This window comes from Dryas octopetala, chromosome 1 (genome assembly GCF_963921425.1).
Source record: "Dryas octopetala chromosome 1, drDryOcto1.1, whole genome shotgun sequence".
Taxonomy (NCBI): domain Eukaryota; kingdom Viridiplantae; phylum Streptophyta; class Magnoliopsida; order Rosales; family Rosaceae; genus Dryas; species Dryas octopetala.
The window spans coordinates 1,596,896-1,612,702 of NC_141366.1; the positions used below are offsets into that span (position 1 = coordinate 1,596,896).

At 36.3% G+C, this 15,807-nt stretch overlaps 3 protein-coding genes and 1 pseudogene across 4 annotated transcripts; 3 read left to right on the plus strand and 1 right to left on the minus strand.

Moving 5' to 3' along the window:
- The first annotated feature begins 4,428 nt into the window (after positions 1-4,428).
- On the plus strand, positions 4,429-6,568 carry LOC147296195 (putative 4-hydroxy-4-methyl-2-oxoglutarate aldolase 3). Of its 2 annotated transcripts, XM_086254067.1 has the most exons (3): positions 4,429-4,663; positions 5,269-5,475; positions 5,910-6,568. In XM_086254067.1, coding segments are annotated over exons 2-3 (510 nt in total). In that variant the 5' UTR covers positions 4,429-4,663; positions 5,269-5,473; the 3' UTR covers positions 6,418-6,568. The 2 variants fall into 2 exon arrangements, with proteins under 2 accessions (XP_086110193.1, XP_086110200.1); XM_086254074.1 differs by lacking the exon at positions 5,269-5,475 and having other exon boundaries at positions 4,436-4,663.
- Positions 6,569-6,684: 116 nt separating this feature from the next.
- Positions 6,685-9,237, plus strand: LOC147296196 (RNI-like superfamily protein). Its single transcript, XM_086254056.1, has 4 exons — positions 6,685-7,120; positions 7,214-7,419; positions 7,505-7,595; positions 7,693-9,237. Exons 1-4 carry the CDS (start codon positions 6,968-6,970, stop codon positions 9,073-9,075), a joined length of 1,833 nt encoding a protein of 610 aa, XP_086110182.1. The 5' UTR covers positions 6,685-6,967; the 3' UTR covers positions 9,076-9,237.
- A 593-nt stretch (positions 9,238-9,830) lies between these two features.
- Positions 9,831-10,593, plus strand: LOC147296197 (putative 4-hydroxy-4-methyl-2-oxoglutarate aldolase 3; annotated as a pseudogene).
- An 807-nt stretch (positions 10,594-11,400) lies between these two features.
- Positions 11,401-15,486, minus strand: LOC147296198 (COP9 signalosome complex subunit 6a-like). Its single transcript, XM_086250299.1, has 9 exons — positions 15,063-15,486; positions 14,869-14,957; positions 14,515-14,608; positions 13,563-13,624; positions 13,384-13,462; positions 13,149-13,241; positions 12,541-12,641; positions 12,309-12,364; positions 11,401-12,068 (listed from the first exon to the last, which is right to left on the minus strand). The coding sequence occupies exons 1-9, from the start codon at positions 15,394-15,396 to the stop codon at positions 11,987-11,989; spliced, it is 990 nt and encodes a 329-aa protein (XP_086106425.1). The 5' UTR covers positions 15,397-15,486; the 3' UTR covers positions 11,401-11,986.
- Positions 15,487-15,807: the final 321 nt, after the last annotated feature.

Sequence of the window (15,807 nt, forward strand, 5' to 3'; positions counted from 1 at the left end):
CACATTATCCTTTTTCTTCTTACTATAACCTCTACTACATTACACATTGTATTACGTGTATGAAATAACTTACTAAAAAAAATTTAGAACTTTCACATGTTGCAATAAAATTAGACTCATTAAATTTATTTATTAAATAATATTAAATATTCACGCCAATATTTAATTAATTAAAAATAAATAATTTTTAATACATTAGTTGATGAACTAAAATTAACAGATAAAGTGAATATAAATGATTTTGTGTGCACGAATTACTAGTAATTATAATAATAAGGTGGTGGTAGATGTGGATGGTATAAAAATATAAAATTTTGGAAAAGCTGATAAAAGGCACGGGGCGCGGGGCATGGGGTTGTGGGGATCTCTCTCTTGCAAATTGGAAATTGCAAAACCCAAGTCTGCCAAAATTGGAGTAGTTGTTGTTGCCTTGTACCTGACTGGGGGTGCATTTTGTCAGTATGCTTTCCACACGTGCGACCTCATTCCAAACACAACACCCAACCTCCCGCTACATTCGCACTTTGCACCCTAATCCAACAATTAAATCTAAAATATAAAGAATAAACTATAAATTAAAAATAAAATAGAAACCACATACAAAATTAATTCTAATTTTTGGCAACATTGTCATACCGCGTATGAATTTGAAAAAAAAAAAACCAATAATTAGCTAGAAAACAGCGGAATCCTCGCAAAGAAAGCGGACTGATTTATGGACCGTCCCTTTTATTATATAATTGGTAACGAATAAAGTGTCACCCCACACACACACTGCCCTACGGCTCCCCCACCGTACCAAAAGCCATAAGCCATAGAGGACTGGACTGGACTGAACTACTTTAATAATTTAATTACTCAATTAAGATTTAAGACTTGTTCCTTCCTCCTCTCTAATCCCCCATTGGGACCCAACTACTCCTTTTTGGTGCGAGGAGAGCTTACTAGACTACTAGAGCTGCTAGCCTGCTACCCTCTTCACGGGTTCTTCAACCTTATTCCTTAGCTATACAGCCTATACTATTTATGTCCATGTACCTATGTTATTTATTAGGTGGAGGGGATTCATGTGTGCAAATCACAATGTAACTTCCCATGACAAGGTTTGAAAAAAAAAATAAAAAATCATGAGAAGGTGAGAAATTATTAAGATTTATGTGATGTGGGATTTGCGGGTGCTTGCTCCATACATTTGGAGTTTGTCTTAAAGGTTTACTCAATAAAAAGGTCAATTGTCAAACTATAAAACTATCATCACCATATATGTTGATCGTATATCCAACTATATTTTTTATATAGATAAAATCATATGACTCATTTATGAAAATGAATCTTGTATCAACAAATGTGGTATATACAATATTACTCAATCATAAATCACAATGTAAGTTGTTCTTGTTTGTTTGGTGGCGGTTTTTATCAACATCTTTGTCAATATTTTACTTGTTCTCCTAAGCAGATGAATGGTTGCTAGTATTTATTGAATTTTATTGTTTTTCTATTTGTAGGTAGGTCTTCCGTTGTCTCACATTATCAAATGTAGTACATACAACATTACTCGGCTATAAATGGCAATGTGGCTTGTCTTTGTTTGTTTGGCGGCTTCGTCGGCATTTCTATTTGTTTTTTGTTCGTTCCCTTAATGGGCATTGTGTCGTATTGTGTTTATTTATTTTATTAGTCGTATTCTGTTTATTTATTTTGTCGTATTTTGTCGGTCGTATCTTGTTGTTTTATTTCATTTCCCTATTTGCATAGTCTTTGAATTACAATAAAATTTTAGGGAGGTGAAATTCCCCCTTATAAATGAACTCTACTTAAATGAGAGAATGGAACCCAACTCACCTCAATGAAAAACGTAGTCAACAATTTGGGTTACATATGTCACATTAATTAAATGAATGAAAAGCTTGGAGTGCACCAAAAGGTAAGGCAACCAACAAATGGGCCAAGGACCCAAGACTCTTGCGGTGGTAAGGGACTCTGGTCTGCCCAAACAGGGACTAGGGTTAGGAAAGGAGTCCGGTCTCTGGTGGAACCTTCCGAAATATTTGACTTTAGTACAAATTGCGTTTTCCATGGAGATACTCTATTTATTATCGTTGATTCTCAATTCCAAAACGTGTCTTTCAATTGAGATCGTGTGGCTTGTAAATTCACGTCTTAATTGCTTCTTCCACACAAGCACGGCAGTTCAATTAATGTTATATATCCTTCTCTTGTCTTAAGCACCCATTTGTCACAGATTGATAAACTTCCTTAAACCAAATATATACTACTTCTGAGTACATGTATTGCATATTATATAACTGATTATCAATTTATATTTTAAAGAAAAACAAAAAGACGAGTCCATTATGTTTAAAAATTAATTAAAAAGATAATTGTATAACATACAATGTTGGAATTTTTAAAAACAAATAAGCAATGTCCCAAAAAATACCCTCAGTCAACACATAATCATTATTTAGTGATAATGTTCACAGTAGGGAAAAAAGTTGATGACCCAGATGGTTTTTTTAGCTTTCTTTTTTCAAAAGACTATGAAAGATGTTGATATTATTGGATTTTGTCTCTAATACAAAGGAAATAAAGCTTGCTGCTTGTACCTTTTTCTAATTGAGCCAAGGTCGTTTTGATGATGAAAAGATCGTGTTTTCAACTTTTGTGGATGCGAGTCAAGTGATCAAATAATTATATCGATCGACAGTTAATAATCATAATATAGATTTCATAATTTCATTAAGGCATTATTGAAATCCAGAGTTTATTAATATTAGTCACTCCATGACGATTGAGTATAAAATTCATTTTAACAATCAATTTTGATCTGTGACTCATTTCATTAGCACGAGTAATACTAATAAAATCTTTAAAATCCATAATTAGTATTAAAGATAATTTTATACTACCTAATTAAGTATTCAATTTAACTTTTGAGCCATGTGAAAGGGTTTCGAGTAACCCATTTCACCTTTTGGCCACATTGGTTAGATCAAATCAAATAGCTCCTATATTATTATAAATAATATAATAGATTGAAGGCTCCACATTTCTTTACCTGCAATGATGGTATATAATTATGGATTAGGAAAGTAATTTTATTCAAAAGGTATATGTCTTGAGCACCAAGTTTCTATCCTAGGCATCTATCTCCCTTGAATCCTTTTTTTCTTCAGACTTACCAACCCCTATGTGAGAATTCAAAGTTAATTTCTTTCTTCCCTAATTAACCTTTTTGCTTTGACATTTTGAGCCGACCAAATTATAAGTGAAAGCAATGGCCTTGAACCCTACATACACTTTTCTTGATTTGAACTCATTATAACAATATCTATATTATTAAGGTAATACCCTTTATCAACCATTTTCTCCAAATAATTTTAATAACATTTTTCTAAACTAAGATTATTATAGTGACATTATTTGTAACTGTTATTACATTACACACGTATCGCGTGTTTAATTGATCCATTTAAAGTATATAAATCTGCTACCATTCATGAGAAAATGGTGCATCCGTAACAATTTTCTTGCAGAAAAATCTGATGTATATGCTGCACTATAATAATTGCAGTTGCAGCAGCTACAGCTCTGCCTGCAAGAAGCAAATGAAGCAGAAACCTGTTATTTAATTTTTCATGCCAATGAATTTATGGAGAAAATGTGTAAATCTTGCAAATGTCAGTAGCTGCAATCAGTAAATAATTGGCTGGTGTTCAGATTTCAGAGTGGTTTATTAATTATTAATTAGCAGTGGTGGTTTTCTGTATTATATTTAAAAATGTGTATAAGTTGGTATTCGATCAATAAGAAGGCAATAGATATCAGACCAAACGACAAAAATAAGGCAATAGATGAAGTTCATTCAGTTTTTGAATTTTCACTACTTTTAAGACCCGGTCCAAACTTATTTGGGCCGGACCAAACTTAAAATTTTACATCACGGTCAAGTCACAAGCTCGCTAGTTTGTTATTTATAAGCTTATGCTTTAATTTAATTTTACTATTATAATTCATAATTTTTTTTGTTCTATTCAATAGTGTAATATATAATTCAGTTGAATTAACTTTGTTATAGATTTGTTTTGTTTTACTTTTATAGAATACATTAAAAAAAATTGCCCTAGCATAGTTCGTTTGGGCCAAAATGGCCCCTTGGCATGGACAATTAGGCCTAGTCATGGGCTAAAACATGTTTTGGCCCATTAGCGTGCCAAGTCTTTTTCTTAAGGCCCAATTCAACTACTCCTACAAGCCCAAATGACTTGGGCTTTTGAGGCTTAGGGCCGAGCTAGTTCGGTACATTGACCTTAAAAAGTTAGAATTGGTTTCAGTAAAAGACAAAGAAACATAACCAAACGAAGAAAATCAACGACCTTTGGCGCGTAGTATCATTAGTCACAGAGATGTCAGGGCACAGGATACAACAGGATAATCTGCCGTCAACTTGTTAACTATTGAATGGGAGGCTGATATCAGCTTTTGACTCTCTTTCTGTATTTTATTTTGTAATATTGAGATTAAAGAATAAATATTTGACTGAGAAAGATTGAAAGTAGAAGAGGAACAATACCAACCATCAGAATTCACAGAGACGCTCTTACACAATTGATGGGTGAAGATTAATCCCAAGGCTCTCCATCATATCATTCTTTGCTGGGTAAGCTTCAATTTCGTGTTTTAAGCTTTCCTTGTGTCATTCTCTATCTGGGTTAGAGCCCAGAGTAGAAGTCTTGCCAAGATCAAATTTTTGTTTTGTGTTTGTTTTTTATTATAAATTTCTGGGCATTTGTTAAATGCTAATATCATATTGAGGGTGTGTCTGTGTGGAAGTTAGCATCTTGTCATGTCTTACTGATGAATTCATTACATAATTTGGGGACTACTAATGGATTAAAGATGTTAGTTGACTTCACTCTTATATCTCATAAGAAATCTTTCTTCCTGTTACTTTAGATATTGCTAAAATGGTATCTTCTACTTTATACAGTCATCTTATCCTCATGTTTTATTGAAGTTTTTTATTATTATGATCTCTAAATATAATTTTGTCAATTTATGCTTCTAGAATCTAGCTATTCGCTTGATCAAATTATTCATTCAGGGATATGTAAGCTTCAAATGATTGCAGCTTCAAAACAGTGCCTAGTTTAAGGATTTAGATTTAGATAATTATGATTACTTCGCACAGTGGATTTAATAGATCTTCTTTCCTTTTGTTAACTAAAAGATTCTTTAATCTTTTACTGCTTATTCGACTTGTAGAGCGTTTATGAAGGTTTGAGCTTGGCCTGATTAGCTCTCTAGAGACCATGTGAAGATCGGGCTTTGAGTTTCTGCTAGTTTAATTTATTCTGCTATCCTGGATGTGAGCATGCTTGTGCGTGTGTTGTCTCCCACCCCTTGAAGGATAGTGTGAACTGTGAAAGCTACAGATGATCTGAAACAAAAAGGCATTATATATATATACATGTGAAAGACTCTCTCTCTCTCTCTCTCTCTCTCTCTCTCTCTCTCTCTCTCTCTCTCTCTCTCTCTCTCTCTCTCTCTCTCTCCTATCTTACTCAACTACATGGTACAACATAGTAATAACCTTGACTTACTTTTGAAGTGTGTAGAACTGAAGTTGATAATCTCAGAAGCTATGCTCTTTTCCGTATTTGGTTATTTGGACTGTAAATATGGTGAATGAATTTACTAAGCTAGTCTGTGTTTACACTATGGTGTTCTGTAAAATAGTTTATGCATAATGGTGGTGCCATATTTGTGTGTATACTGTGGTCCTTTTAGAGCCTCTACTTTCTACTAGTACTCTAGAAAGTACTGCAAAAGCTTGTTGAGGTTATTCTTTGGTACTTTTTATTTGCGGTACCACATTTTAATGACTCTGTAAACTGTATCTGCAGGAGAAATATGGCTTCCTTAGCAACTGCTGAAGCTTGCGATACAAATACAGCCCTTTTGGCAAGTGGAGAATTGCGTGTTCTGCCGCCAATATTCCAGATGTATGGACAATGTCGAGCATTCTCAGGTCCCATTGTCACTCTTAAGGTGTTTGAGGACAATGTCTTGGTTAGAGAGCTTCTCGAAACGAGAGGTGAAGGAAGAGTTTTAGTTATTGATGGTGGAGGAAGCATGAGATGTGCTTTGGTCGGAGGGAACTTGGGACAGTTGGCTCAGAATATGGGATGGGTCGCTCTTGTGGTAAATGGCTGCATTAGAGATGTAGATGAGATAAATGGATGTGATATTGGAGTGAGAGCTTTGGCATCTCATCCTGTGAAATCAAACAAAAAAGGCGTTGGCGAAAAGCACGTTCCTATCAACATTGCAGGAACCTTGATTCGTGAAGGGGAATGGTTGTATGCAGATAGTGATGGCATCCTTGTCTCGACATCTGAACTGTTTATTTGAATCGGCATTCACATGTTAAACTGTCCTCTACTAATAAGAGGATTGTGTTATGAAGTCAATTGTACTTGCAATTTGTTATTTCACTGCTTTTGTTAGCATCTGAGTATGCATTAGACTTTCCTCATCAACAAAAGAATGTGTTTGTTTCTCACTTCCTTTTGCTATTGCTACTATCTGCTTCTAATGCAAAATAAAACTATATTCACTTATAAAATTATCATTAATGCCAAATATCAGTAACACTTTGGGACGTTTACTTGATTCAACTGTAGAAGTCATTTGAATATAAAATTGCGTAGGCATTTTTCATTTTGAGGATGCTGGTGACAAAGAAATGGTTGTGAAATCCAAATAGCCAGGCAAATCAATTGGGCTTTGCCGTTTGTTAGATTGCTTTAGCACTGGTGGTGGGTTCTAGGGCCAACCCAGAAAGAAAGATCCGAGGAAGCCCAATAATATTCACAGACAGATAGGTCGGCAACACTGAGCAGTTGCAGCAAGATTAGAGAAGATAGTGCAGAAGAAGCAAGAAGAAGAAGCAGAAAGGAGGATGGGTTTGGAGAGACTACCCAGCAGCTTATTGGTAAAGGAGGTACTGCTGAAGCTGCAAATAGAGACCCTTTGCTCGGTTGCATGTGTTAACAGAGCCATGAACTCCTCAGTCTCTCAGGCCCTTCCTATACTCTCCTCTATTCATGTCTCTGTAAAGTCTTTCTCTATCTGAATTCGATGTGGGATTCTTATTTGCTTTTTTCTTTTTGAAATGAAACTTAAAAGAAAGAATCCCAATATGCAGACACTTTCTCCGGATTCCCAGACTCTAAATTACATTATTGGTGGGTGCAGAGGCCTCCACAGCCTCACCCTCAATTGCCTCCACCTTGACGACTCATCCCTCGGCGTTATTCTGAAGCCACATCTCCAAGAACTGAACTTGTTGAGCTGCTCCTTGCTGTCCTATCAAGTCTTTACCTCCATTGGAGAGGCCTGCCACAATCTCAGGTACTCTAATTTTCTCTAGTTTTCTCTAGTTTTGCCGAACCCAAGATTGCATCTTCATTTTCTGTAATGGGAAGCTTTGTTTCAGGGTGCTTTTGCTGGAATTGGTGGACCAGGACTCACCTGAAGCATTGAAGGTCAACCTGGACCGAATGCTTAATGGGTGTTTGTGCTTGGAGGTATTGTTTTTGTTTTTGTTCATATGAGAAAGCATGTTTCACCAGAAATGGAACAAAACCTTAAGTTTATTTTTGTTGTAAATTTGTAATCATACAGTCTTTATCTCTAAAGATTCGAGGGATAGATGTTGGTGCAAATGCTATTCGATCTGTGGAATTCTGCCTGCCTAACACTCTCAAAAGCATGAAGTTGCAGCCAGTGCTTGAGCAAGATGCAATCCGTCTCATAGATAGAATTAGAGTTGGTGCTGCTAACAACTATTTGCAAACAGCTAATATCAGCACCCCAATATCTCCATTGTCATCTGGACTCACATTGCAGCGCTTGTCGCTTGTCTTAGATGTTATATCAAATGAACTAATCATTACCATTGCCGGCAATCTTCCCCTTTTGGTAGAGTTAGATCTTGAAGACAGACCAGTTAAGGAACCATTGTCGAACCACGACTTATCCAACACTGGGCTTCAATATTTGGCCTCATGTCATCATTTGATGGGATTGTCTCTTATACGAGGTAGACAGAACCATCAAGTCTCTTTCAAAAGAGTAAATGACATGGGCATGTTTCTTCTTTCTGAGGGCTGCAAGGGTCTAGAGTCAGTGAGACTTTGTGGGTTCTCTAAAGTCAGTGATGCAGGCTATGCATCAATCCTACACTCTTGTATGAAGTTGAAGAAATTTGAAGCACGTAATGCCTTCCTTTTGTCAGACTTGGCCTTTGTAGACCTTGCTGAGTTCCCATGTTCCCTTGTTGAGGTGAAATTGTTGTCCTGCAGTCTTGTAACAAGTGAAACCGTGAAGCAGCTGACCTGTTCTAGGGTCCTGGAGGTGCTTGACCTGTGTGGCTGTAGGAGTATAGCAGATTCCTGCCTCTGTTCCATTTCATCCCTTGGTAGCTTAACCATGCTCAATCTTGCAGGAGCTGATATTACTGATTATGGCCTATCTATTCTTGGCCAGGGGAATCCACCCATCACACATTTGTGTCTCAGACACTGTAAGAGGGTGACTGATGAAGGAGTTTTTCTTTTGTTCCATGGTGGTGGCACAATTGGCAAAACATTGTCATCCCTGGATTTAGGACACATACCTGGAATATCCGATAAAGCCATTCTTACAATTGCTGTGGCCAGTACAGAGATTACTGAGTTGTGTCTTAGGTATTGCTTCTCTGTAACTGATTCTTCCCTAGAAGCTTTGGCTATGAGGAAAAGGTTTCGAGATGAATGTAAACTACTTCGGAGGCTTGATCTTTCGAATTGCAGTGGTTTGTCTGTTGATTCATTTAGGTTGCTAAAGAGGCCTTTCTTCCCTGGACTGCACTGGCTTGGTATTGGGAATACTCGTCTGACTAGCAAAGAATATCCAGGTCTTAGTGAAATTTGTGACCAAAGGCCATGGTTGACAATATGTTTGGATGGCTGTGAAATTGGATGTTATGATGGATGGCAATTCCATAGACCTAGATATCCTCCATGAAAGTCCCCCTTTTCACAAAGAGTTACTTCTTTATCTTGGCATGTACATTTTTTGGTCAAGTACCTTGTACATTCACTTCTGGTTTTCTCTAAACTGCAGTCCTTGCATAAGTTCCTGTAATTCCATTTAAAGATTTTACTTCTCCAATATTAAAAACGACAATGATGATATTATTATATATATTATTATATATATTTTTTTTTTTGAACAAATTACATTTTTGTATTTCAATTATATCTCATTTTTCAAATTAGTACCTCAATTTTCAATAGTTGCATTACGATATCTTAACTTTTATTTTGTGTCAATTTCATACATTTTTTACATTTTCTGCTAGGTATATTGTTATATGTCGACATGACAATGATACACGCGGACTTCACACACTAAGGGCTCGTTTGACACTGCTTCTTAAAAGTATTTTACTAAGAAGCACAAACATATTTTTATAAAAATTCTATGGTTCATGCAAAAGCACTTCTAAAAATCTCTTAAAAGTATTTTTATTTATTTTTACCAAATATTACTAAAAATGTTTTTAGATTAGTAAAAAAATTTAAAAAACAGCGTGAAATGTGTCGTAACTACTAAGTGTCAATTTCACTTAAAACACATGCATCGTTTCTTTTGTTGTAATGACTTTTTTTTTTTAACAGGAAACATATGTACGGAAAAAACATATTAAAGCAAGAAATGCCCCACATGTATCGTTTCTTGAGCAGCATTATTGCGAGCACCAACCCCAAAATTAAGCCATGCCACAAGCACAAGCACAAGCACAAACACAAACACCAACCAACACATCATCAATTTATCACATGATTCACACCCAAAAGATTTTCAAAATGTTTTATATCTGTAAGAATTGTGGAGAAACGGAAACCCCATAGTGCAATAGAAAGCTGAGGCATGAGAATTACTTTTTCTGGAAGTTACTGTTTGAGGCCATCTTCAGGCGTTGCAAGCTCACAGGCATTGTAAATGGCAGCGAAGCTTGTCCACCTCCATTCTTGACGGATAAGGATGGAAACCTCACTGATCAAGTGAATCCAGCCTTTGAGATTTGGCATGACAAGGATCAGACTGTCATGGCCTGGATTAACTCAACAACCCTTTGGTTGTAGAGGTGCTTGCGACCAAAGGCGAGGGAAGAGTTTTGGTTATTGATGGTGAAGGAAGCATGAGACGTGCTGTTACAGGAGGGATGTTATGGGGTGGTCTGGTATTGTGGTAAATAGATGCATTAGAGATGTGGATGAGATAAATGAATGTGAAATTGGGGTGACAGCTTTGGCATCTTGTCCTGTGAAACCAATCAAAAACCTATCTGTATTGGAGGAACCTGGGTTCGTGATGGAGAATGTTGGGAGATTAATGTTGTTTTGGTTTATTTGGGGGTTTGTGTATTTATTTGCTTTGGGCTCTGTTGTCTTGGTGTTCAGGTGTTGGCTTTTCTTTGTGTTTTTTGTTGTTTCCGTTCCATATTCTATGGACATCATAAATATTACATTACACTAGCATAATTATTATAAACAATTAGAGAGAGAGAGAGAGAGAGAGAGAGAGAGAGAGAGAGAGAGAGAGAGAGAGAGAGAGAGAGAGAGTGAAACCTATGAAATTTATATTTCTTTCAGAATTGTTTAGGTCTCGTCAATATATTCTAAGCTTCTTCTATGTGCTATGCACTCAAAAAAAAAAAGAGCAAGATTTAAGGGCCCATCTAGTAATATTTTATACAACAAATTATGAAAACGAGAAGTAAAATTTTGTATTTTCAAGATACAAGAATGCCGTCTGGTATCTTAATTTAAAAACAATTATCTGAGAATAAAAGCAATAAAAATGTGTCTAGTAGAAATAATTTTATAAAAATTATTATATCATGTAAGTATGTAACTAAATAATTAGTTCACATAACTATTCATTACCAAAAAAAATTGGAGAGTTGGAGTGGATTGATTATCATCATATCATACATACATCAAATTAAAGCACTTTCCCCCAAAAAAATTCATGTCTCACGTGAGTGCTTTCTACAATCTAAAGTTTACTATTTTTATTTTATTTTAGAGCTTTCTAGAGTTGGGTAACTTCTTAATTGATTCTAGGCCTGCTAAAAAGTAGAAACCCACCCCCTTGAAAAAGCAAAAGCTTAGAGGGATGGAAAAGCAGGTTGTTTTCATCTACAAGACTCACAATATAGATCTCAACAAGTGTGGCTGTGTGGGAATTGCAACAAAGAGATCTATCATGTCCAAGAACATCGCGGGGTTGAAAATGAATTAGAATTTCTTGACGGTGAAGAGTGGTTGGAAATGAATGATATTCATGAAACTTCTATGTCTGATTGATATATCTCCAAATTCAAACTGGTTTCTGATACAAACTTCTGAAATTACAATATAGAAATGAAGCATTCTCACTATTCTCAAATGAGATCCAATTTCATGAATGATGTCTTTAGAACCACATAATATGAAATGGGTGTCTTGACATCCCAAAGACATTGGCAAAACTCATACGAAATCGTTATGCCGAATACATCCCACAGAAGATGAAATGGATTTCTTGTTTTGTCGTTGAAGAAGAGAGTGAGAGTGGGTTTCTTGTTTTGTCATGGAAGAGAGTGAAGAGGGTGAGTTGCGTGTGTTCTAAGTGTTCACACTTTTTGTTTCCCGCATTCTTCAAAAGGGGTGAAAACATCACAAAGACATTTGTAAAAGTTCTACTGTAAATGAAAGTTGTATCCCGTGTTTCCTAAATGCTGTTTTTAAACTTCGGCAACCAAATGCATTTTCAGTTTGTTTTTAGTTTTAAAAAACAGAAAACAGGTTTGCAAAACGATACCAAACGCACCCTAAGTAACTCTCAAAGAAACTAAGACTGTCTTTTCGACAATGGCAAGCAGCTTTCAGAAAAAAGCAGTCCGTCCACCTCTTCGACTATGCCTGTCATAAGCAGTGTTGAACTTGTCGACCAGCTCATTCATTGTACTGAGAAAAAAAAAATAGTAAGTTTTAAGAACTAAATTTGTTCCCTCCCTCACAACAAAATGGTTGACACAGAAAATTTTATTTCGACAGCATAGCATTTATCTTTTCTATTGCAGTAATAACTTTTTTAACAGGACTTCCGTAGTAATAAAATGATCAACAAAGAAAAGTTTAATTCAAATTCATCAGAAGCAAATGGAAGGGAAAATATATTAGTGCAAGAAATTCCACATATCATACCTTGAGCAGTTCGTAAGCACAGCTAAATATGTAATCAACAATGTATCATTGTATTCCTACAAAAAGAAAAAAGAAAACAATGTATCATTGTATTCCAACAAGCAGCATAGCCATTGATGAGATAAAGATGACAGCTTAGCCTGCAGTCTCTGCAGGCTTCGAAACATGCACCCTAAGGGCAAAACCAATGCCTATACTACTCAATTTTGCAATTGAAACAAGAAGCACTCACCATCAAGAAATCATCTTCAAATTTCCCTGATTCAATGGCAGGCAACCTTCTCAGAAGACTTGATACTTGTCTTAGCAGAGAATTTTCACAAGGTATATCACCTGCAAGTAAAAACACAAAAAAAGTTATTATCAAGTCTGGACCTTCCAGTTTACATGGTCTCAAGCAATATCTAAACATACCAATCATATATATATATTACATCAATTGTGAGCGCAACAGCAAATATTTGTACGTTCAAGTTAGGAATAGAGTGATATGATAGACTTACAATACGTCTTACAGATGAAAAGCAGCTATGGTGGTCACCTGCTTTTTGGGGTTTTCCTTTTTATTTATTGATAGTAACTTTTTAATTTCAAGTCTACATTGGAATATGTATTTGAAGAGGGAGTTCTGAGTCACCAGACTTGTCTAGGCATCTACTCTAAGCTTAAAGACGCGGGGGGGGGGGGTCAAATTCTGCTTCGGGGTTTTTTAAATCTATTTTTTTCAATGTTCTGGGGTTTGATGTTTTCCTTTGCTTCTTTTGACTACAGAAAGTTACTGTACTATCATAGTATCTATATTTTAAATAAATTGATCTTCTACTAAAAGGATGTACAAACCTTTCTGCATAGCAAGAAGATAGTGATGAAGCACTCTAATTCTGCTATTTAGCATCTTGATTGCACTGTGGATTCCTGTAAGATGAGCAGCCACTGCACACAACCCAGGTTTCATTAGTTTGTATAAAAAAGTAGATGAGAATGTCTACTTATCTTTTGAGGAAATAGGAAAAAAACAGTATTCATATTAGAGAGAGAGAGAGAGAGGGGGGGGAGGAAGAGAGGGAGGAATCACATTGAGTTGCTGCTGAACCCCCATCAGATGGTTTAAGATGAGCAACATGATCAACTGAGATACGTTCGGCTTCTACAGTCTTTGAAGCACACCCAAAAATTAAGAAAATAAATGTCTAAGTAACCCCGGTGGATAATAGTTAACAATTTTTAAGGTAGATAAGGATGAATAAGTCCAACCTCAATAGTGTAGCTTGAACTGACAAAGATTAGCTGTGGAACCCCGTCAATGACATGCAGCTCTAGAGTTGTAATGTTAACACCCACAAGACCAAAAAAAGTTTAGACAGTGAAAAGATAAACAGAAATGAATGATTCTTATAGAAACCGAAACCTAGAAATCAGTTCAAACCGCACAAGTTTTCCATAAACTAGGACTCTAGAATATCAAGAAAGAACTTCAAAGACCCTTCATTTACAAATGGTAAGACCCTACAGAAATTTACTATCCAGAATATCACAAAATTCATCACACAATGGATTTCACTTGAAGCCATAACTTCATGAGACTATAAAAGTTAAAAGTAACTAGTAATCAAACAATAAAAAAGGAGAAAAGAACCAATGGCATTCCTACATAACACTGAAAAACATTCCCAGCAATCGATGAATCAACACCATCTATGTGGTTTTTTTAAAAAAAATTAAACAATGAAAAAGTAGTCAAAGAATATTCTCAACATGCCAAGAAACTTAAACAATGGCCTACTTATTTCAAAATGACCAAACCAGCATAAATTGAAGTTTAATGGGAAGGTTTATCTTCAAGAGTATAGAAACAACACATGTCACTGGCACTAGAGCACTTTAGTTTACTATAGTTTCCAAGCATTGCTGTTTAGGCAACACCAAAAATGGATGATTGTCAATACAGCACCTCAAACAAGCAACAACAGACCAGAACAAAGGGAAATAAGTAACACATGGTATCATACCATAAAGAGGATGAAATACAAGCATAATGCAGTGAACTTCCAATATAAAACATAGAAGCTCCTGCTTCAGCCATGGATATAAGACCAGATTTCATAGGCAACTCACAAAATCAGGAAAAGCATAGGTTTACAATTAACTGTCACTGACCACAAAAGCTAATAATATACAGAGTAAGATAACAATGCAGGTTGCGTACCACTTTCGTAAATAGTGATTGGGAGATCCTTTTGGGCAGGATTGATCACAGGATTGAGGAGAACATAAACAGGGCTTTCATTTATATCCATCAACTGTTGCAAAAGAATCACGCAATTAGATGCATTTTCAATCTCATAAATAAAAAATTGAATGCATCCAGACAGCATAATAGTGTGTAATTAGTCAAAAAAACTTCGGAAATAGAATTTCAAATTCAAGGAAAAACTCTTGATGGGTTCATAGTTGACATGATTATAGGTCCTTAAGAGTGTTCCTCTATTAGTGAATCACACAATAGTATTTGCAAATTGCACATAAACAGATACAACAAGAAAAAGGGCATGGAAATTACAGCTTTGTGGATGTTCATGTCGGATTCCTGGGCATCAGTCCCCGTAGAGTACCATCCCAGTATGTAAAAGTGTGGAAAAACCTTCTTATCTAAGAAAAAAATTACTGTGTTAGCGCAACCATTCATAAAAAAAAAAAACCCTAAAAACAGAAAACAAACATAATGAAAAATCTATGAAAGAACGAAAACTCAACAGAGCTCTTGCTTCTTCTCGAGGAAGGCACGGTCGAGGGAATGAGTGGAAGGATCGTAAAGGAGCTCGAAGCTGTTGAAGATCTCGACGGTGCGACCCCTCTGAACCCCGATAACGCAGCCGAAAACCCTAGGGGACGAAACTGTGGAGGACGATGACGAAGCGGTTTCTACAACCTCAGAACCATTGTTGGGTGCTGGTGTTCCCGGTGTTGTTGTTGTGTTGGTGATGGGTGGGTTCATCTGAGACTTGACCCGCGAATGGTGATCCGAGATATTCACAATCACCAGAGGGTGAAGCTTGAATGTCAGTCCACTGCTCGAAGACTCCGCCATTGTTTCACCGATTTCCGATTTGGGGGTTTAGGCTTTCGCTTTGGCTCTTTTGCTTCTCCAATTCTCTGCTTGTTTTTCTTTTTTTTTTTTTAGTGCTGCTATTTGCACACCCTTTTTTTGTTTTTTTCTTCTACACACCCTTTATTCTTTTCTAAAATATACAATTTCTCTTAACACACCCCTCCAATTACCCTAATACCCCTAATTTATCCATTTCACAAAAAAAAAAAAAACACACACCCTCCCCAACCTCCTCCTCCTCCTCCTCCTAACCAAAATCAACAAACACACACACCTCATCCCCGACCACGCTGAGAAGCCCACCACCGTCGACGCCTGCAAGCTCCGCGAAGCCCACCACCGTGCGCAGCTCTGGGTCTCACCCTTTCTCTGTCTCTGTCCGATGACCAA